At 40.5% G+C, this 23926-nt stretch overlaps 2 protein-coding genes across 2 annotated transcripts; both read left to right on the plus strand.

Annotated features, from left to right (window-relative positions):
- Positions 1 to 2491: 2491 nt before the first annotated feature.
- On the plus strand, positions 2492 to 3445 carry LOC102410492 (olfactory receptor 8A1-like). Its single transcript, XM_006057713.4, has one exon. It carries the CDS (start codon positions 2516 to 2518, stop codon positions 3443 to 3445), a length of 930 nt encoding a protein of 309 aa, XP_006057775.3. The 5' UTR covers positions 2492 to 2515.
- A 16376-nt stretch (positions 3446 to 19821) lies between these two features.
- LOC102410824 (olfactory receptor 151-like) lies at positions 19822 to 20778 on the plus strand. The gene has a single exon (XM_045165903.1). It carries the CDS (start codon positions 19825 to 19827, stop codon positions 20776 to 20778), a length of 954 nt encoding a protein of 317 aa, XP_045021838.1. The 5' UTR covers positions 19822 to 19824.
- Positions 20779 to 23926: the final 3148 nt, after the last annotated feature.

The raw sequence follows: 23926 nt of genomic DNA on the forward strand, positions 1-23926 counted from the left end.
TATTCAAAAAATCTTAGCTATTTCTGATAGTAATTATTATGAAGCAAACAATTTAACCACCAATAATTTAACATGTAAAGTTTACAAAGGCAATGCAGATTTTCTTGTCTTCACACCACATCCAAAAGATTCAAAGACTCTTACACTTAGATAAGAAATATGGTTAGTGCCAGAGTTACTATTCTTATAGAAATAATTTATTAATAATAAGTTATTATTCTTATAGGAATCAAATGACACCACACATTTTGAAGTGCTACAGTTAAAAAATAGATTACAAAATTTTTTAAATTCTATATGCTGATACACATGTAAGTATATATACACTGATAAGATGTAAAAAGACAGTCTAGACTGTTGTTAGTCTCCAAGAAGCAGGAAAATAGCATTGTATTTTTGCTTCTTAGTGTTTCTGATTTCTTACAATGCATATATAATGCCTTGATAATTTATTTAAAAATCTGAAATTGTTAATAAAAATTGTCATTTATGTCCAGAAATTCAATAGATTAAGTTTACTAAATAATAACAAAGTGTTGCAACCTACAGAAAAGCAACATAGTTTACTGAAAACAAAATAGACTGGTAGTCAGAAGTTCAAAGTCTCATAACCAGTTTTGTGCTTGTAAATTTAGCTTTTAAAGGCTAAGTTTCCTAGAAAATAGGAAAATAATGCAATATTCTTTTTTATTAGCTATGCACAATCTAACACACCAAGGATAAAGCATGTTCTACCACATCATTGCTTAGAGCTCTAGGTGTGCAGGTTTATAAGGCTACATGCTTGGGCCAAGGAAAGAGCTCATAATCAGAAGAAAGCAGTTTCAGTTCCAAGTACTCGATAATTAGGAAGCCCCAGGAAAATCACTTCTGTCTGGCATTTCAGTTTCCTCCATATGAACATAGGAATGAAAATTCAACTCTAGACATATTTTTCCTTATACACAAAATTGGTGGGAGGAGTTAATGAGATTGACTTTTGACTAGCATTACATAAAAGTTATGTAATAAAAGGACTTCCCTGGTGGCTCAGACGGTAAAGCATCTGTCTACAATGCAGGTTCGACCTGGGTTCGAGCCCTGGGTTGGGAAGATCCCCTGGAGAAGGAGATGGCAATCCACTCCAGTACTATTGCCTGGAAAATCCCGTGGACAGAGGAGCCTGGTAGGCTACAGTCTATGGGGTCGCAAAGAGTCGGACATGACTGAGCAACTTCACTTCACTTCACTTCACTTCATATAAAAGTTAGTAGCTGTAAAAGTGAGCAAAGAAAAGAATGCAAATTTAGGGTTTTAGCTTAAGAAATATTTATTTCAGAAAAGGGATATGTATAGCAATGATGATCCATGCTTCTTATAGCCATGTGTATAATGTGAGTACTTTGTCAATGAGGAGATAATGGCTTTATATTATGAACTGAAAATAAAAACAACAACAATAGTAAAAGTAGCTATTGAGCCCTACTCTAGACCTGTGGTCCCCAATCTTTTTGACATCAGGGAATGGTTCTGTGGAAGACAATTTTTCCATGGACCCGGGCAGCAGGAAGATGGTTTGGGGATGATTCAAGGGCACTACCTTTATTGTGCACTTTAATATTATTACATCAAGTCCACCTCAGATCAAGAGGCATTAGATCCCGGAGGCTGAGGTCCCTTCTCTAGATGATGCTAAGTGCCGGGACTGAGGCCTCAGCACAGATGGATTAAATGAGAACCTCTGTAGACCACAAAGAATTCCAGACACCTAATGACACATCACATTTTTATGGAACTGGCTTTTTGAAAAATATTTTCTAACTATGTATTATCCAATATTATTTTTACAACCACCTTAGGAATTGATATCACTAATTTCATATTTCAGATATAGAACTAACTTGTAACTCAGTGATACAGTTGTAACCACCATATCACCCTGACACTAAATCTGATTGAGACAAGTTTTCATCTGTTCACAATCAGTGAATATTTAGGACTTCCATAGGCCACAGGGAAGTTTCATTTCAGAAGCAAACTACATCTCTAACTACAAAATATGAATTCTACTGCTTGTTATCTACAGGATTGAGCTTCTCAGACTTGAACCTGCATCAGCCTCACCTGGAGACAGTATGGTACACTGATCACTGGGCCCCATCCCAGAGTTCCTGACTTGGGAGGTCTGGGGTGAGGCCAGAGAATCTGCAGCTCCAATGTCTTCAGGCGATGCAAGCAATGCTGGTAAGGGACTAGACTTTAAGACCCACTGCTCTAGGATATTTCAGAGACATGAATACGGTAAAAGTTCTGGATCTTGTTCCATTTTTCTTCTCATCTCTATGACCTTTGAAATACCCAAGGTCTGGTCTTCCTCCCAAAAAAACAGTAGGATGAGGGAACATTCCTCAGAAAGGATATCAGGATCCCTCTGCTGGTCCCAAATGCTCAAAACTAGCTTCACCAAGCAGTGCAAGAAGCACCCTTTCAGGTAGTTCTTCTCTCCCATCCCCGCAGGGCCCCCAACCAGAGGAGAATGGCTACAGAAAATCACTCTACAGTGACAGAGTTCATTCTTCAGGGTTTGACAGATCGGCCAGAGCTTCAGCTCCCACTTTTCTTCCTCTTCCTTGGGATCTACTTGGTCACCATGATAGGGAACCTGGGCGTGATAACACTGATTTGTCTGAATGCCCACCTTCACACCCCCATGTACTACTTCCTCAGCAACCTGTCCTTTGTGGATCTCTGCTACTCCTCTGTCATTACCCCTAAGATGCTGGTGAACTTTGTGTCAGAGAAGAACACCATCTCCTATGCAGGGTGCATGGCCCAGCTCTACTTCTTCCTGGTGTTTGTCATTGCTGAGTGTTACATGCTGACAGTGATGGCCTATGACCGCTATGTTGCCATCTGCAGACCTTTGCTTTACAACATCAACATGTCTCATCAAGTCTGCTCCCTTCTGGTAGCTGGGGTCTATGCCATAGGGTTCATTGGTTCAACTATAGAGACTGGCCTCATGTTGAAACAGTCCTATTGTGAACACTTCATCAGTTATTACTTCTGTGAAATCCTCCCCCTCATGAAGCTAACCTGCTCTAGCACCTACGATGTTGAGATGACAGTCTTCATTTTTGCTGTATTCAACTTCATAGTCACCAGTTCAACAGTCCTAATTTCCTATGCCTTCATCCTGTCCAGTATTCTCCGCATCAGTACCACAGAGGGAAGGTCCAAAGCCTTCAGCACATGCAGCTCACACTTTGCAGCCGTGGGGATTTTCTATGGAACAACCGCCTTCATGTACTTGAAACCCTCCACGGCCAATTCCCTGGCCCAGGAGAATGTGGCCTCCGTGTTCTACACCACAGTGATCCCCATGCTGAACCCCCTGATCTACAGCTTGAGGAATAAGGAGGTAAAGGTGGCCATCCAGAAAACTCTGAGGGTAAAATCCTTTTGATACAAATGTTATGATTCTTTCTCAGTTTTAAAAATAACTTGTTATGAATCCCAGAGGGGAGCACTCCAAATGCTCACCCACTTGGGTTTGGAAACAGTCCCTTCTCTGCCTGGCTGGGTGACTGCTCTTGCCCCCTCTTCCTTCCCACCTTCTGTTTCCTCCCACTTCTGTTTGAAGCCAGCTGGTGTTAAGTTGGATGAAGCACAAGCTGGAATCAAGATTGCCAGGAAATATATCAATAACCTCAGATATGCAGATGAAACCACCCTTATGGCAGAAAGTGAAGAGGAACTAAAAAGCCTCTTGATGAAAGTGAAAGAGGAGAGTGAAAAAGCTGGCTTAAAACTCTACATTCGAAAAACTGAGATCATGGCAACGAGTCCCATCACTTCATGGCAAATCGATGAGGAAACAATGGAAACAGTAACAGATTTTATTTGAGGGGTGGGGGGCTCCAAAATCACTGCAGATGGTGACTGCAGCCATGAAGTTAAAAGATGCTTGCTCCTTGGAAGAAAAGCTATGACCAACCTAGACAGCATATTTAAAAGCAGAGACATTACTTTGCCAAAAAAGGTCCATCTAGTCAAAGCTATGGGTTTTCCAGTGGTCATGTATCGATGTGAGAGTTAGACTATGAAGAAAGCTGAGCGCCAAAGATTTTATGCTTTTGAACTGGGGTGTTGGAGAAGACTCTTGATATTCCCTTGAACTGCAAGGAGATCAAACCAGTCAATCCTCAAAGAAATCAGTTCTGAATATTCATTGGAAGGACTGATGCTGAAGCTGAAACTCCAATACTTTGGCCACCTGATGTGAAGAACCTACTCCTTGGAACAGATTCTGATGCTGGGAGAGATTGCAGGCAGGAGAAGATGGGGACGACTGAGGATGAGATGATTGGATGGCATCACTGACTTGATGGACATGAGTTTGAGCAAGCTTTGGGAGTTGGTGATGGACAGGGAAGCCTGGCATGCTGCAGTCCATGGGGTCACCAAGAGTCGGACATGATTGAGTGACTGAACTACTGACTGATGTTAAGTTCATCTTTTCTCTCATTGAGAAGCATTTTCTCTATTCTGACCCTTTGGCAAACTCTATTCTCTTAATTGTAATTTAATATATGTTTTAAAATTTCACAGAATCAGAGAACCAACAGTGGCTACTGGGATGGGGGGTGGACATGACAGCCAGGGGATTAAGCTCACAACTATTATATATAAAATACAGAAGGAATAAGGATGTATGGTACAGCACAGGGAAATAAACTTATTTATGGTGACTTGGAAGCAACCTAGATGTCCATCAGCAGATGAATGGATAAGAAAGCTGTGGTACATATACACAATGGAGTATTACTCAGCCATTAAAAAGAATACATTTGAATCAGTTCTAATGAGGTGGATGAAACTGGAGCCTATTATACAGAGTGAAGTAAGCCAGAAAGAAAAACACCAAATACAGTATATTAACGCATATATATGAAATTTAGAAAGATGGTAACGACAACCCTGTATGCGAGACAGCAAAAGAGACACAGGTGTATAGAACAGTCTTAGGACTCTGTGGGAGAGGAGGGGGGATGATTTGGGGGAATGTCATGGAAACATGTATAATATCATATAAGAAACGAATCGCCAGTCCAGGTTCAATACATGATCCTTGGGGCTGGTGCACTGAGATGACCTGGAGGGATGGTACGGGGAGGGAGGTGGGAGGGGGGTTCAGGATGGGGAACACGTGTATGCCCATGGTGGATTCATGTTGATGTGTGGCAGAGCCAATACAATATTGTAAAGAAATTAGCCTCCAGTTAAAATAAATAAATTTAAATTAAACCAAAAAAAGTGACCACAAAGAAAGAAAGAGAAAAAAAAAGTGTATTAACTATAAAAATACTGAATAACTTTGTTGCATGTCTGAAAGTATAAATCAACTACCTTTCAATTAAAAATTAAACTTTCATCATTAATTTGAGAGTCATTCACTGTTTAATTACCTTCTGTGTAGAAAACATTGCTCAACCAGTTCCTACTTATTTGCGTTTGCATGGGTGTGTGTTAAGATGATTCAGTGGTGTCCAACTCGGTGTGACCCTATGGAGCATAGCCTACTGGGCTCCTTTGTCCATGGCAAGAATACTGAAATGGGTTGCCATGCCCTCCTCCAGGGAATCTTCCCAGTCCTGCTATAGAACCCATGTCTTTTTAGGTCTCCTGCATTGGTAGGTGGGTTCTTTATCACTGGCTTCACCTGGGAAGCCATATTTGCCCTTGGGAGTACACAGAGCAGAGAGCAATGAAATTTAGAGTCACCAAGAAGTAATATTTAGAGCTTTCTCATCTAGACTTCCTTGTCCATTTTCTTTGACTTCTCCCTACTTTTTTTCACCCAAGAACTTCTACCTGGTCCTTTCATGTGACTTTTTAGTCATGATAATAATAATGCCACCCATTACCATGTTTGGGGGCATCTACTCTGAGCCACACAGCTCTTCTAAATGCTTTGTATGCCTTATTTCAATTACACTTCATAATAGTTAAGTACCACTGGTTTCCCCATTTCACTGTGGAATTTGATGTAGTAAATTGCTCAAGGTCACACAGCTGATAAACAAAGACTTGAGAACTCAAACCCAAGTCTAAGTGACTCTGTAACCCACACTTTTGGCTCTCAGTCATCTTGCCCTTTGCTTTATGCTGTTGTTCCCTCTGAACAGCAATTAACCCTGCCCTAATTGTGCTCTTCCAATCTCAAATGTCTCCCATAATCAGTTCCTCAGATTCTCCCCTTTCATCTTCCCTAATTTCTTCACATTTATCAGCAACTTCTTTTTATAACTAAGGAAAGTTTACACTAGAGTGACCAGCTCAGCAGCTCACCAGACACTTTACCAGTTTTAACTCTGGAAGCCTCCACCCTGGGAAACGCTTCTGTTCCAAAAAACCAGGGTGACTGGTCACCAGATTACATGCTGCTACAACTCTCTTCCCTGCTTAACTAACTCAGAGATCTACCACCTACCTCAGCCAGTAAATCCAGTGGCCTTGAGACAAAGTTTCTCCCCACTCCTCTTGCTTTATTCCAATATCAAGGATACATTTTAGACTTAGCAGCCTGATATGATGCATAAGATTGATAGATACTTCTTGTTATTTCTAGCTAATTCTGGTATTCTCTTGTATCCATCAGTGATTTATTATCAGAAATGGACATAACTCCAGTATTCTCAAGCAGAAAGGCAGTGAATAAGGGAATAACTTGCTTACAGTTTAGTTAATGACTAAAGAAAGGGTGAGGCTCCCTCCTAAGTGACTTCATGTTAGATCTGACCCACAGCTGCCACTTATGACCACTGCCATCATGTAAAATGGCCCTCATACTCACAAAATTGCTAATAAATAACTGAGCTCTGGAATAGAGCTTCACCTGGAAACTTGTTAAATATGCAAATTTGAGGTTTCTGCTGCCAGTACTCAATACTTAAAGAAGCCCCCGTCCACAGTCACAGCTTGCCCCATCCACCTCACACCTCTTCTTCTGTCCCACTCCACAAGCACTCCATCCATACCTTGACACACAGCCATTCCCTGGCCATCCTTTGCTCTGGGGGTGAACAGCCAGCTGTGTGGTCTGCCTCTGGGGGATGGGACTTGGGAAGAGACCTAGTGAATTATAAGAGTTCTTATATGACCTGAATACAAGTCCTTTGATGTTGAACATCTTCCCCCTCTGTATCTTGTCTTTTCAGTTCTTCAATAGTCTATTTCCAAGAATAAAAGTTTTCATTCTTAAGCCCAGTTGTCATTTTTGGTCTTTTATGGTGGGTACTTTTGTGCTTATTCTAAAATCCCTTAGCCTATACCAACATCATGAAAATTTTCATTTTTCTTCAGAAGTCTTAAAATGCTTGCTTTTACCCTTAAATCAATTATCTATTTAATTATAACCTTTTAATATGAAAAAAATTTTAATATATACAGAGTAAAGAGAAGAGTTGTCTAAACATCCATATACCCAACAGCCAGCTCAACAATTATCAACATTTTGTTCTTCTTTGATTATCTCTTTGTCCACCCACCAAATATAGAATATTTTAACCATTGCATCTTCAAATATTTTTTGTTTATTCTCTCCCTTCCTGGACTCTAATGACACAGTTGTTTAGACCACTTGAAATTGTTCTACATGTTACTGAGGTTGTTTGTTGTTTTTCTGTGTGGTTTAGTTTAATAGTTGCTCTTTCAATAATCTTTTCTTCTTCAACCTAACCAGCAGTCTAACCTGCTGTTGCGTGTGTTTGTGCTAAGTCACTTCAGTCATGTCTGACTCTGCGACCCCTATGGACTGTAACCTGTCAGGCTCCTCTGTCCATGGGAGTCTCCAAGCAAGAATATTGGAGTGGGCTTCCATTTCCTTATCCAGGGAGAATGGCCATCATCAAAAAAAATCTACAAACAATAAATGCTGGAGATGGTGTGGAGACAAGGGTACCCTTCTACACTGTTGATGGGAATGTAAATTGGTGCAACCACTATGGAAAACAGTATGGAGGTTCCTTAAAAATCTAAAAATAGAGTTACCATATTGCCCAACAGTCCTATTTTTTTTCAAATATAAATGTATTTATTTTAATTGGAGGTTAATTACTTTACAATATTGTATTGGTTTTGTATACCTGTGGCAGATTCATGTTCATGTATGGCAAATCCAACAATCCTATTTTTGAGTATATATCTGGAGAAAACCATAATTTGAAAAGATACATGTACTCCAGTGTTCATTGTAGCACTATTTACAATAGCCAGGACATGGAAGCAACCCAAATATCCATCAATAGAGGAATGGATAAAGAAGATGTGGAATGTATATACAATGGAATATTACTCAGTCATTAAAAAGAATTAAATAGTACCATTTGCAGCAACACGGATAGACTAGAGATTATCATACTAAGTTAAGTAGGTCAGACAGAGAAGGACAAATAACATGTTATCACTCATATGTGGAATCTTAAAAAAGAGTACAAATGATCTTATCTATAAAGCAGAAATAGAGTTACAGATATAGAAAACAAAATGGTTATCAGGGGGTGGTGGAAGAAGGTATAAATTGAGAGATTGGGATTGACATATACACACTTCAGTTCAGTCGCTCAGTCATGTCCGACTCTTTGAAACCCCATGAACTGTAGCACGCCAGGCCTCCCTGTCCATCACCAACTCCCAGAGTTTACCCAAACTCATGTCCATTGAGTCAGTGATGCCATCCAACCATCTCATCATCTGTCCTCCCCTTCTCTTCTCGCCTTCAATCTTTCCCAAAATCAGGGTCTTTTCAAATGAGTCAGCTCTTCGCATCAGGTGGCCAAAGTATTGGAGTTTCAGCTTCAACATCAGGCTTTCCAATGAACACCCAGGACTGATCTCCTTTAGGATGGACTGGTTGGATCTCCTTGCAGTCCAAGGGACTCTCAAGAGTCTTCTCCAACACCACAGTTCAAAAGCATCAACTCTTTGGCACTCAGCTTTCTTCACAGTCCAACTCTCACATCCATACATGACCACAGGAAAAACCATAGCCTTGACTAGACGAACCTTTGTTGGCTAAGTAATGTCTCTGCTTTTGAATATGCTATCTAGGTTGGTCATAACTTCCCTTCCAAGGAGTAAGCGTCTTTTAATTTCATGGCTGCAATCACCATCTGCAGTGATTTTGGAGCCCAGAAAAATAAAGTCAGCCACTGTTTCCACTCTTTCCCCATCTATTTGCCATGAAGTGATGGGACCGGATGCCATGATCTTAGTTTTCTGAATGTTGAGCTTTAAGCCAACTTTTTCACTCTCCTCTTTCACTTTAATCAAGAAGCTTTTGAGTTCCTCTTCACTTTCTGCCATAAGGGTGGTGTCATCTGCATATCTGAGATTATTGATATTTCTCCAGGCAATCTTGATTCCAGCTTGTGCTTCTTCCAGCCCAGAATTTCTCATGATGTACTCTGCATAGAAGTTAAATAAGCGGGGTGATGATATACAGCCTTGACGTGCTCCTTTTCCTATTTGGAACCAGTCTGGTGTTCCATGTCTAGTTCTAACTGTTGCTTCCTGACCTGCATACAGGTTTCTCAAGAGGCAGGTCAGGTGGTCTCGTATTCCCATCTCTTTCAGAATTTTCCACAGTTTATTGTGATCCACACAGTCAAAGGCTTTGGCATAGTCAATAAAGCAGAAATAGATGTTTTTCAGAAACTCTCTTGCTTTTTCAATGATCTAGTGGATGTTGGCAATTTAGAGAAATGCAAATTAAAACTGCAATGAGATATCACCTCACACCAGTCAGGTGGCCATCATCAAAAAGTCTTCGAACAATAAATGCCAGAGAGGGCAGGGAGAAAAGGCAACACTCTTGAACTGTTGGAGGGAATGTAAATTGATACAGCCACTATGGAAGATGGTATGGAGATTCCTTAAAAACTAAGAATAAAACTACTACACGACCCAGCAATCCCACTCCTAGGCATCTACTCTGAGGAAACCAAACTTGAAACAGATACATGTATCCCATTGTTCATTGCAGCACAATTTATAATAGCTAGAACATGGAAGCAACCTAGATGTCCATCTACAGATGAATGGATAAAGAAGTTGTTGTACATATACACAATGGAATATTACTCAGCCATAAAAAGGAATGCATTTGAGTCAGTTTTGATGAGATGGATGAACCTAGAACCTATTATACAGAGTGAAGTGAGTCAGGAAGAGAAAGATAAATACCATAATCTAACACATATATACGGAATCTAGAAGAATGGTACTGAAGAACTAGGGCAGCAGGGAGAAAAAGACATGGAGAATAGACTCATGGACATGTGGAGAGGGGAGGAGAGGGTGAGATTCATGGAGAGAGTAATATGGAAAGTTACATTACCATATGTAAATAGATAGCCAATGGGAATTTGCTGTATGGCTCAGGAAACTCAAACAGGGGCTCTGTAGAACCCTAAAGGGGTGGGATGGAGAAGGAGATGGGAAGAAGGTTCAAAACAGAGGGGTTATGTGTATAACTATTGATGATTCATGTTGAGGTTTGACAGAAAACAACAAAATTCTGTAAAGCAATTATCCATCAATAAAAAAATAAATAAATATAAAAGAATACTAGAGTGGTTGCAATTTCCTCCTCCAGAGGATCTTCCTGATGCAGGGATCAAACAGACAACTCTTATGTATCCTTAACTATAAGTTTAGTTCAGTCACTCAGTCATGTCCGATTCTCTGCGACCCCAAGGACTACAGCATGCCAGGCTTCCCTGTCCATCACCAACTCCTGGAGCTCGCTCAAACTCAAGTCCGTTGAGTTGGTGATGCTATCCAACCATCTTATCCTCTGTCATCCCCTTCTCCTCCTGTCTTCAATCTTTCCCAGCATCAGGGTCTTTTCCAATGAGTCACTGCTTTTACTGTGAGTGGAGTTACAGTTCGCTAACTGTAAGTGGAGTATACTACAAAGAACATCGAATAAGTATGTTCTATATCCAAAACTAATATAATATTCTATATCAATTACACCTCAATAAAACATTAAACTTTCAACAGTAAGTTTGAAATTCACCTTTTTATTAATTTCTATGTATAAAATATTACTTAATTTACAATCTACTTTTTACACTTGGGGATACACAAGCCAGAGAGAGGTGGAATGAAAGTCTCCAGCAAGTGATGTCCAGAAACTTCCTCATCTAGACATCTTCCTCTTCTCTCCTTCACTCCTCTCTAATGATCTCTATATAAGGACTCCTACTTGATCCCTTCATGTAACGGAGTAACAATAATAATGATATCAGCCACTAACATGTTTTTCAATGTTTACCTGAGCCCTGAAACTCTTCTAATACTTTATACGCATTATTTCAATTACACCTCACACAGTTAGGTATTACTGTTTTCCCCATTTCACTATGGAAATGCAGTTTAGTCACTTGCTGAAGTCACACATCTGGTGAACAAAGACACTGGGAGTCAAGCACACATCTAAGTGACTTTGGAGCCCACACTCTTGACTCTCAAATGTCTCCTTTGTTTAACCTGGCACCTCCTTTGAACAGTCAATCACACCTGCCCAAATTGTGCTCTTCCAATTTCAAATGCCTCCTAAAATCAGTTCCTCAGATCTCCACCGTTTATCATCTGCCCTAGTCTCCCCACGTTTATAGGCAACTTCTTAAGAATAAATAAGAAAACAGAGTGATCAGCTCACCAGGTTTCCTGGCACTTCACCATGTTTCACACTGGAAGCCCCACCTGGGGAGACCACTCAGACCTAGACAAACCAGGATGACTGGTCATCCAGAATATAAATTGCTGCCAAATCGCTTTCTGCTTAATTAACTCAGATCTACTGCCAACGTTGCTCAGTAAATCCAGTGGCAATAGGACAAAATTTCCCCCCACTCCCCTTTCTTTGTAACAATATCAAGGATACGTATTTCAGACTCAGCAGCCTGACACAGTGCAATGGATGTATAACATTTTCTCATGTGTAGCTATTTTTGGTATTCTGTTTTATCAATCAGTGATTTATAATGATAAACACATATAACTCTACTTTTCTGCAGCAAAAAGGAATAAATACAGTGAATGACTTGGTTAGAGTTGATTTAATGACTAAAGAAAGTGTGAAGATGCCCGCAAAGTGACTTCAAAATTGATGTGACTCCCAGCTGCTACTGTGACCACTGCCACTACAAATAAAGACTCTCATAAAAGCCACTCAAAAATCAGTAAACAACTAAACCCTGGGATCAAACATCACCTGGAACATTGTTAGAGATGCAAATTTGGGGTCCCTGTTTCACATCTACAAAGTTAGTGAGTAATCTGTGTTGTAATAGATTCCAATACAAACTAAAGAGTGAGAACCACCTCACTCCCACCTTTCAAATCTCACCAAATGGCAGCCCACCAGGTTCCATTGTCCCTGGGATTCTCCAGGCAAGAACACTGGAGTGGGTTGCCATTTCCTTCTCCAATGCATAAAAGTGAGAAGTAAAAGTGAAGTCGCTCAGTCGTATCCGACTCAGCGATCCCATGGACTGAAGCCCACCAGGCTCCTCCGTCCATGGGATTTTCCAGGCAAGAGTACTGGAGTGGGGTGCCATTCCCTTCTCCACATTTAAAAATTAGTGGGAACTAATTCATATCCATGGCTCTAGCTAGAGGGAACACTGGGATATGTAATTTTCAGCTTTTTACCTGAGTAGAATGAGGGTAGAATGCATATGGAAAGAGCCATTCCCAACTATCCACTCTACCTACTTTTCCTGGGGAGGAGGGCACTCCACACTGGGGAGCACCATTCTCACTCCCTGTGAGGAGTCACAGGCCCCTGAATCATCGAGTTGGAAATGGCCTTTCCCTCTTTCCTCTACAAAATATTTATGTATTTAAACTTGTTTTGTTTTGTTTTTTTCCTTACAGTCTCTTTTGGTTGGTGCATTAAGGGGAAATGGATTCCCAGACAGCTCAGTGGTAAAGAATCCATCTGCCAATACAGGAGACTTGGGTTTGATCCCTGGGTTGGGAAGATCCCCTGGATAAGGAAATGGCCACTGACTCCAGTATTCTTGCTTGAAGAATCCCAGGAACAAGGGAGCCTGGAGGACAACAGTCCGTGGGGTCACAAGGAAACAGACACAATTACAAAGCATGTCTCAAGTCAAAAGAAACCCAGAGATCTCCCAACCCAGTTTGGGAGCTCTTTGGAGAGCCTGCTCTCCCACAGGCTGAGTACCTTCTAGAAGACAAAGACTGGACGTGCCCTGGAAGTGTTCACCAGCATGTCCGACTTCTATGAGATCCTGAAATTCAGAGCAAGGATGAGACTTGTTGCTCTACCAATCTTTGTGGGGAAGAGGAGCAGAGAGACATGTGCCTGCCAATATTAATCCAAGCTCCCCTGTGTCCTGACCTTCCCCGTCCTGTGCCCCAGGGACAGGCAGGTACACCTGACCTGGGCTGACGAGGGTTTAGTGCACAGGATCTCCGGAGAACAGCCGTTTTTTTATATCCATAGTTTTGTGTGTCTCAAAACTACACTTTTTGTTGGTTACTAGTCATCCATTGCCTGAATATATCCACAAATTTGTTTCCTCACCTCTTGCTGGAAAGTTGGCTATCTCCAGTTTGGGCTGATGAATAAAGCAGAGATAAGCATTCATATAAAGAATTCTTTATAATCATATTTTTTCATTTAGCTTGGATACATATCTAGCAGTGGAATTGGAATACACAAGTTCATAAGAAACTGCCAAAAGATTTTACTAAGAGATGGTTTAGCAATTTTTCAACAGCAGTAAACATCTAATCTATTGTGAGTAGGAGCCACAAAGGAGAAAACCAAAGCACAGGAGACCGCAAACAATAAAAACTATAATGCAAGGAAATGTGCTTACTGTGAATTAGATATTTGAAATGACATATTGAAAAAAATCGTACCTACCTAAAAAAACTGAAGAATGAATATCAAAACATATCCTCATAAAACTGAGAACCATGGAGTATAGATGTTTTTTAGTTCTTTCTTAAAGAACTAGAAAAAGTGACTAGCCCAGAAGCAATGAGCCCCTGTAGGAATCCACTTTGACCTTGAGACACCATTTCACCACTAAAAGAAAATGACTCTCTTAAAGACATGGTTGATTTCTGGTCTGAAGAATGGAATTGACAAGAGGAGCTCAGAACACCTTGTCACATCAGATAAGAGTTAATATTATAAGAGACTAGAGACTAATAGTACTGTGTCCAAAAAGACTCAAGAAGCTAGCTGAAGAGAATTCCTCAGGCCAAAGAGAGAAAATTGTGAGCAATAAAATGAGAATAAATGCAATGGACTGAAATGCATAAAATATGATCGAATTAATGAGATTATAGAGCTATAATCTCTCTATATATAAATATATATATATAAACAAAAATAACTGATCATCTTTGGAGTGTAAGACAGCAAACAATTATTTAGAAAATGAGAATGAAGATGATTCAAGTGTTTCTATATGAACTGTGGTGGTTGATACTCAATGTGTGCATGTGATAAAATTACTTTGAAGTACATTTACAAATGAACCAGGGGAAATCAGAGTTCAGTGGACAATCTACTGCAACATGCAATATTCCACATGTAATATTGTACTATAATTGTGCAAAATGTTACCATTGGGCTAGCTATTTAAAGGATACATAGAATCTATCTATATATTATTTATTGTACCTCCATGTGAGTATATTGTACAATTATCTCAAAAGTTTAATTTAAAATCTGAATTAGCAACATTTTCATAGATGATAGATGAATGTAGTCTTGAAAAGTACATTTTCTTTTAAACATATTTCCCTTATGAATGACAAAGCGCTCATGCAGAGTTCTTAAAAGCCTACCTTCTTATGCCCCTCAACCTCCTGCAATTCTAACACTGCTCATCTAAAAGTGCAGGAGCAAAGTGAAAATTTCAGCATCCCTTATAAACTGGCATTTTTTACTGAAATTATACAGTTTTTTATTAAAATATTTGCATCTGTTTTTTTTAATTTAATTTTATTTTTAAACTTTACAAAATTGTATTAGTTTTGCCAAATATCAAAATGAATCAAGCCTAGCTGATGTGCCTCATAGTGAATAACTAATGATGAGTAAAAGCCGTAATAACGGTAGTGACTAATGATGGTGTCGATGGTAATGACCAAGATGGTTGTGGGTGTTTGTGGTGATGCTGGTGGAAGTGGTGATGTTGATGTTAATGGTGATCATGTTAATTATGTTAATGATGATGATGGATTTATTGGGTGTAAAATATTTGAAAGGATGCATTAGATTATTCTCAAGCAGCAAGTTGACTTCCCCAGTAAAAAGAAAATTAACACACTTGGGACACAAAAACACAAAAACCAGGGTCCTAATTCAGTCTCTGAAGTGACTCCATCCCAGGAGAACCTTTATCCATATATCCACATATTTAAACAGGTCTCCAAGTCTCCCCATCTCAGTGACCATATTTCACTTCATAAGCCTATGTGGTCTTCTCATTTCCTATGATTTATTTCCTGACTGTTGAAACCAAGGTATATCCTAAAATCTCCAGGAGAGCGTGTTCCATTTTTCATCAGCACAGGTATTTGATTACAATTTAAAGCAACTGTGTGAGAAAAACATTTCTTTCATGAACTCTTGTTTCTAATACAAGCTATTTGCAATCATGTTTACCTTCATCTCTAAGGTAAGGGTTTTTTCTTGTGTCCTACATTCTTATGGGCAGCAATCCTAAGCCTCTGATGGTCTGCTAGAACTGGAGTAATAATTGCAGTGACTACCATCAAGTATAGGCTCATGTTTTCCTATTTTATGATATTAGATAACTATGGGAGAAAATAAGCAAATCTGTGCTGTCTAGGTTTTCCTATCTGCACTGCACTAAGTCAGTGGTGATCCCACTGTACTGACCTGTAAAGCACTTTAATTTCTGGTAATGATATACCCTAGGCGGATTTTCCATGTTTCTTATTGTTTCAAGAGGTGGAAATTGAGTAAAAGGGCTATGTAAGATGTTTTTAATATACTATTTCTAACTACAGGAAATATTTCTTTTTCATTTAATGTAAATAATAATCAAAAATCTTAGTTACCTCTGAGAGTATTTATTATGAAGTTAATAATTTAAGGATCAATAATTTAATATGTAAAAATCACAACGCAATGCAGATTTTCTTGTCTTCACACCCCATCCTAAGGATTTAAAGGCTTTTACACAAAGAAAAAGAAAATAAAGTGAGTGCCAGAGCTATTTTATAGGAATCAAATGACAATATATTCTAAAGTGCTACAGTTTAAAAAGCAGGTTGTAAAATGCATTTTAAAAGATAATTTTATGCTTATCAGAGGAAAGACATATATTCATTGAAAAAAACTCTCAAAGGAAAGTTTTTAGTCTCCAAGGAAAAAGAAAGGAAGATTATATTTTTGTTATTTATATGTCTGATTTTCTACAATGCACATTTTCTGGTTTGGTCATTTTTCTTTAATGCCTCTGAAATTGGCAGTAAAATCGATCCTCTGTGTCCAAGCATTCAATAAATTAAGTTTACTACATAATAACAAGTGCTAGGCACAAGATGACATTTACCACACACACAGCAACATAGTTTTATGAAAACAAAACAGACTGGTGGTCAGAAGTCATGAATTTAAACCCAGATCTGTGTCTTGCTGGTTTTATGTTTTTGGATGACTTGTTTAACTTCTAGCTTCCCAGGTGGAGCTAGTGGGAAAGAACCCGCCTGCCAATGCAGGAAACCCAAGAGACAGAGGTTTGATCCCTGGATTGGGAAGATTCCCTGGAGTAGGAAATGGCAACCCACTCCCAGTATTCTTGGGAGTCCCATGGACGGGAAACTGATGGGCTACAGCCCACAGGATCACAAAGAGCCAGACACAACTGAAGCAGTTTATCACACTTAACTATTAGAATTTCCCGCAGAAGCCCAGGCAGCCCCAGAGGAGGGAGAGGCACACAGAGCCAGCTGCACACTGCAAGGTCCTGCTCACCTTCTCCTGCCAGAGCAACAAAATTGCAACTAGTTGTTCAACAACCATAGGCAGGAAGACTCTGAAACCCTCCAAAAAAAGATACCCCTCATCCAGAGACAAAGAGGAAGCTGCAAAGAAATGGTATGAGGGACACAATCGTGATAAAAATCAAATTCTAGGGAGGATTCATGTCAATGTATGGCAAAACCAATACAATATTGTAAAGTAAAAATAAAAAATCAAATTCTAAACCTGCCGGGTGAGGCACCACAAACTAGAGAACAATGATACTAAAGACGTTGTCACACTGCGTGAAGGTTCTAGGCCCCAAATCAGACTCCCCAGCCTGGGGATCTGGCCAAGGGACTGGGAATCCCCGGGGAATCTGATTTTGAAGGCCAGCGGGATTTGATTACAGAATTTCCACAGGACTGAAGGAACAGAGACTCCACTCTTGGAGGGCACAAATAAAACCTTGTGCGCACCTGGACCAGGGGAAAGGAACACTGACCCCACATGAGACTGAGCCCGACCTACCTGTGAGTGTTTGAGAGCCCCCTGCAGAGGTGTGGGTCAGCAGTGACACACCACAGGGACATGGGTACTGGTAGCAGCAGTCCTAGGAGACAGTCTAGGTATAAGTCCTCTTGGAGGTCATCAATAGCCCTACCAGCCTGTAGACTCCAGGACTGGGTCAGCTCAGGCCAAACAACCAGAGGGAGCACAACCCCACCCATCAGCAGACAATAGGATAAAAGTTTTACTGAGCATGGCCTTGCCCACCAGAGCAAGACCCAGTATTCGCCCACAGCCAGACGCTCCCATCAGGAAGCCTGTACAAACTTCTTACCCTCCTTCACCAGAGGGCAGACAGAAGACATGAGAATTACAAACCCAGTAGCCTCAGAACCAATAACTTCTAGAGCTTCAATTTCCTAGAGAATTGGAAAATAATATAGCATTCATCCTTTTTGTATGCTATGCAAAAGCTAAGATGTCAAGTATAAAGTATGTTCAACCGCAACACTGCTTAGAGCTATAGGTGTGCAGATTTGGAAGTCTACATACTTGGGACAAAGGAAGAGCTCATGATCAGAAGAAAGCAGTGTCAGTCCTTGATAATTAGGAAGCCTCAGGAAAGCTACTTTGTGTCTGGCACTTCAATTTTCTCAATAGGAACATGGGGAAAAAAAGAAAGAAACAGAAGTCACTCAGTCATGTCCGACTCTTTGTGACCCCATGGACTATAGCCTACCAGGCTTCTCCATCCATGGGATTTTCCAGGCAAGAGTACTGGAATGGGTTGCCATTTCCTTCTCCAGAGCATCTTCCTGATCCAGGGATCAAACCTGGGTCTCCTGCATTGCAGGCAGACGCTTTACCCTCTGAGACACCACATTTCTCCTCACACACAAAACTTTGCGGAGGAGTTAATGAAATTGATCTTTGAAGAGGAGGAGGAGGAGTAGAAGAGTAGTAGGCAGTAACTATATAACTGAGCAATTAAAATAGTGCAAATTTAGGGTTTTAGCTTTTAAAATGTATGTTAGATAAGGGACTACCTATAGGTATTATATCCAAAAATGACAATCCATACTTCTTAGGACATGTCTACAATTTCAGTACTTTGTCATTAGGGAGCTAATACTTTGATGTTATGATCTAAAAATAAAAGCAAGAACAAAAAGTAGCTATTGAGCCCTTACTCTGGAGTATCCTATGTACCAGGGCCCAGGCTTCACCACAGAGGAATTCATCACCACAGAGGAACCTCTCTGGATGGAATGCAGCCATCAGTCCTTTTTAAATGCTCCAGGTGATAATAATATACAGCCAATGTGGAGAAGCACTGTCTTAGGATCTGAGTACAGTAAAAAGAAACTAAGAAAAAAATTCCAGACACCTAGACAACTCACATTTTTATAGGAAATGATATTTTGAAACGAATTTGAAAATATGCATGATCCTGTATTATTTTTATAACCACTTTTAGGAGAAGGCAATGGCACCCCACTCCAGTACTGTTGCCTGGAAAATCCCATGGATGGAGGAGCCTGGTAGGCTGCAGTCCATGGGGTCGCACAGAGTCGGACACGACTGAAGCGACCTAGCAGCAGCAGCAGCAACTAGAATTGGTATTACTATTTTTTTCATTGTTCAGATACAGAAATGGATTGTAACTCAATAATACTGTTGTCATTACCATGTATCACCCTGACACTGCATCAGTTTGAGGTAAGTATTCACACATTCACATTCAATGAATATTTAGGGCTTGCACAGGCAACAGGGGAATTTCTGAAGCAAATTACATCTCAAACAACAAGATGTGAATTATATTGTGTATTGCCTACAGGACTGAGGTTGTCAGACTTGAGCCTGCATCAGCCTCACCTGGAGACAGTGTGATACACAGATCGCTGGGCCCTGTCTCAGGGTTCCTGACTTGGTGGGTCTGGTGTGAGACCTGAGAATCTGCATCTTTAATGTCTTTAAGTGATGCCAGTGATGCTGGTCCAGGGACTAGACTTTAAAACCAGCTGCTCTAGGCTATTTGAGAATCAAGAAAGTTATAGAAGGTTCAGACCTTGCCCACTTTTTGCTAACCTTTGAAATACTCAGGGTCCGTCTGGTCTTCCTTTCAAAATAAACACCAGGATGAGGGAACGATCATCAGGAAGGATACCAAGATGGTTGAGCTGAACCCAGAACTCAAACTAGCTTAACTAAGCAGTGCAAGATGCAGCCTTTCATGCAGTTCTTCTCTCATATCCCACAGGGCCCCCAACCAGAGAAGAATGGCTACAGAAAATCACTCTACAGTGACAGAGTTCATTCTCGGAGGTTTAACAAATCAACCAGAGCTCCAGTTCCCCTTCTTCTTCCTCTTCCTTGGGATCTACTCAGTCACTATGGTAGGGAACCTGGGCATGATAACACTGATTTGTCTGAACGCTCAGCTTCACACCCCCATGTACTGTTTCCTCAGCAACCTGTCCTTTGTGGATCTCTGCTACTCCTCTGTCATTTCCCCTAAGATGCGAGTGAACCTTGTATCAGAGAAGAACATCATCTCTTATGCAGGGTGCATGGCCCAGCTCTACTTCTTCCTTCTATTTGTCATTACTGAGAGTTACACACTGACGGTGATGGCCTATGACCGCTACGTTGCCATCTGCAGACCTCTGTTTTACAACATCATCATGTCTCAACGAGCCTGCTTCCTGCTATTGGCTGGGGTCTACGTCATGTCAGTCATTGGCTCAACCATAGAGACTATCATCTTGTCGAAACTGTCCTATTGTGAGACACTCATCAGTCATTATTACTGTGACATACTTGCCCTTATGAAGCTCTCTAGCTTAAGCACCTATCATATTGACATGATAGTATTCTCTTTGGCTGGATTTGACATCATAGTCACCAGCTTAACAATCCTTGTTTCCTATGCCTTCATCCTGTCCAGTATCTTCCGCATCAGAACCACAGAGGGAAGGTCCAAAGCTTTCAGCACCTGCGGCTCCCACTTTGCAGCCATGGGGGTGTTCTATGGAACAACTACTTTCATATATTTGAAACCCTCCACGGCCAGTTCCCTGGCCCAGGAGAATGTGGCCTCCGTGTTCTACACTTCAGGGATCCCCATGCTGAACCCCTTGATCTACAGCTTGAGAAATAAGGACATAAGGGCAGCCATGCAGAAAATCCTGAGAGGAAAATGGTTTAAGGCAAATGTTATTACTCTTTCTTAGTTTTAAAAGTAAGCTGTTATGAATCCCAGAGGGAAGCCCTAAGAATGTTTGCACACCTGGGATGGGAAGCAGTCCCTTCTCTGGATGGCTGGGAGACTGTGCCTGCCTCCTTCCCTCTTCCTTCCCATCCACCCTTTCCTTTGATTTCTTCATCTTTTCCCTCATTTGGGAAGCATATTCTATATCCTGATTCCCTTAATAAATCCCACTATCTTAATTGGATTTTAACAAAGGTTTAAACATTCACAGACTCACACATAGAGAAAGTAGTGTTTACTATTGAGTAGAGGAAAGCAGGGATGGGCAAGGTAAGAGGAGGGGATTGAGAGACACAGACCACTCTATATAAAACGAGTAGGCAATAAGGATGTAATGTACAACACACGGAAATATAGCCATTATTTCTTAGTAACTCTGCATGCTAAGTCGCTTCTGTCATGACCAACTCCTTGTAACCATATGGACTGTGGCCCTCCAGGTTCCTCTCTCCATGGGGTTTTCCAGGCAAGAATATTAGAGTGGGTTGCCATTTCCTCCCCTACATGATATTTCTGATACAGGGATCAAACACACATCTCTTATGTCTCCTTAACTGTAAATTCAGTTCAGTCACTCAATTGTGTCTGAGTCTTTGTGACCCCATGGATTGCAGCATGCCAGGCTTCCCTGTCCATCACCAACTCCTGGAGCGTGCTCAAACTCATGTCCATCGTGTCTGTGATTACATTCAACTATCTTATCCTCTGTCATCCCCTTCTCCTCCTGTCTTCAATCTTTCCCAGCATCATAGTCTTTTCCAATGAGTCACTTCTTTCACTGTGAGCGAAGTTACAGCTCTCTAACTGTAATGGAGTATACTACAAATAATATTGAATATATATATTCTATATCCAAAACTAGCATAATATTATATATCAATTACACCTCAATAAAACATTAAACTTTCAATAGTGAGTTTGGAATTCACATTTTTATTAATTATTACTTAATATCTACTTTTTGTACTTCGGGGTACAAAGGCAGAGAGAGGTGAAATGAAAGTCTCCAGCAAGTGATGTCCATAACCTTCCTCATCTAGACATCTTCATCTCTCCTTCACTTCTCTCTAATGATCTCTATATAAGGACTCCTACTTGATTCCTTCATGTAACTAACTGAGTAATAATGATAATGAAGTCAGCCACTAACATGTTTTTCAACATTTACCTGAGCTTTGAAACTCTTCTAACACTTTATATGCATTATTTCAACTACACCTCACAACAGTTAGGTACTACTGTTTTCCCCATTTCACTATGGAAACACAGTTTAGTCACTTGCTGAAGTCACACATCTGGTGAACAAAGACACTGGGAATCAAGCCCGAGTCTAAGTGACTTTGGAGCCCACACTCTTCACTCTCAAATGTCCCCTTTGTTCTAACCTGGCAGCTCCTTTGAACAATTACACCTGCCTGAATTGTGCTCTTCCAATTTCAAATGCCTCCTAAAATCAGTTCCTCAGATCTCCACCATTTATCATCTGCCCTAGTCTCCTCGCATTTATAGGCAACTTTTTCAGAATAAATAAGGAAACATTAGAGTGACCAGCTCACCAGGTTTCCTGGCACTTCACCGTGTTTCACACTGGAAGCTCTACCTGGGGAAACCACTCAGAGCTAGACAAACCAGGATGATTGGTCATCCAGATTATAAATTGCTGCCAAATCGCTTTCTGCTTAATTAACACAGAGATCTACTGCCAGTGTTGCTCAGTAAATCCAGTGGCAATAGGACAAACTTTCCCCCTATGCCCCTTTCTTTGTAACAATATCAAGTATATGTGTTTCAGACTCAGCAGCCTGACACAGCGCAATGGATGTATAACATTTTCTCATGTCTAGCGATTTTTTGGTATTCTATCAATGATTTATAATGAGAAACACATATAACTCTACTTTTCTCCAGCAAAAGGGAATAAATACAGTGAATGATTTTGTTAGAGTTGATTTAGACTAAAGAAAAGTTGAGGATGCCCCCAAAGTGACTTCAGAATTGATGTAACTCCCTGCTGCTACTGTGACCACCACCCACCACAAATAAAACTTCTCATAAAAGCCACTCAAAAATCAGTAAACACAGCTTTCTTATCCATGCATCTGCTGATGGACATCTAGGTTGCTTCCATGTCCTGGCTATTATAAACAGTGCTGCGATGAACATTGGGGTATACGTGTGTCTTTCAATTCTGGTTTCCTCAGTGTGTATGCCCAGCAGTGGGATTGCTGGGTCATATGGCAGTTCTATTTCCATATATATGGAATTTAGAAAGATGGTAACGACAACCTTGTATGCGAGACAACAAAAGAGACACAGATGTATAGAACAGTCTTTTGGACTCTGTGGGAGAGGGAATGGGGGGATGATTTGGGAGAATGGCATTAAAACATGTATAATATCATATGAGAAACGAATTGCCAGTCCAGGTTCGATGCAGGATACAGGAAGCTTGGGGCTGATGCACTGGGATGACCCAGAGGGATGGGATGGGTAGGGAGGTGGGAGGGGGGTTCAGGATGGGGAACACGTGTACACCCGTGGCGGATGCATGTTGATGTATGGCAAAACCAATACAATATTGTAAAGTAAAAATTTATCAAATTCTTTACTTACATCACAATGTATAATATCCATGGCAGTCAGCTCTCTTCACTTCAAGTACAGAGTGCTTAACTAATCCTTGCTGCCTTAAAGTTAAATAAAATTACCTTGATTCACCTAAAATAAATAAATAAATAAAAATAAAAATAAATCAGTAAACAGTTGAATCTTGGGTTCAAATATCACCTGGAAGCCTGTTAGAGATGCAAATTTGGGATCCCTGCTCCACACATACAAAGGTACTGGGTGGGGTTCAGTAATCTGTGTTGCAATAGATCTCCTGGTGATTCCAATATACACTAAGAGTGAGAACCACCTCACTCCCACCTTCAAATCTCACCAAAAATGCATTTAAAAATTAGTGGGAACTAATTCATATCCATGGCTCTAGCTAGAGGGGACACTGGGTTATGTAATTTTCAGCTTTTTACCTGAGTAGAACAAAGGTAGAATGCATATGGAAAGAGCCATTCCCATCTATGTACTCTAACAACGTTTCCTGGGGAGGA

The sequence above is a fragment of the Bubalus bubalis genome, chromosome 5, assembly GCF_019923935.1.
Source record: "Bubalus bubalis isolate 160015118507 breed Murrah chromosome 5, NDDB_SH_1, whole genome shotgun sequence".
Taxonomy (NCBI): domain Eukaryota; kingdom Metazoa; phylum Chordata; class Mammalia; order Artiodactyla; family Bovidae; genus Bubalus; species Bubalus bubalis.

Coding starts and splice junctions, on each gene's coding strand:
- LOC102410824 (XM_045165903.1), top strand. CDS start 19,825: ATGGCTACAGAAAATCACTCTACAGTGACAGAGTTCATTCTCGGAGGT.
- LOC102410492 (XM_006057713.4), top strand. CDS start 2,516: ATGGCTACAGAAAATCACTCTACAGTGACAGAGTTCATTCTTCAGGGT.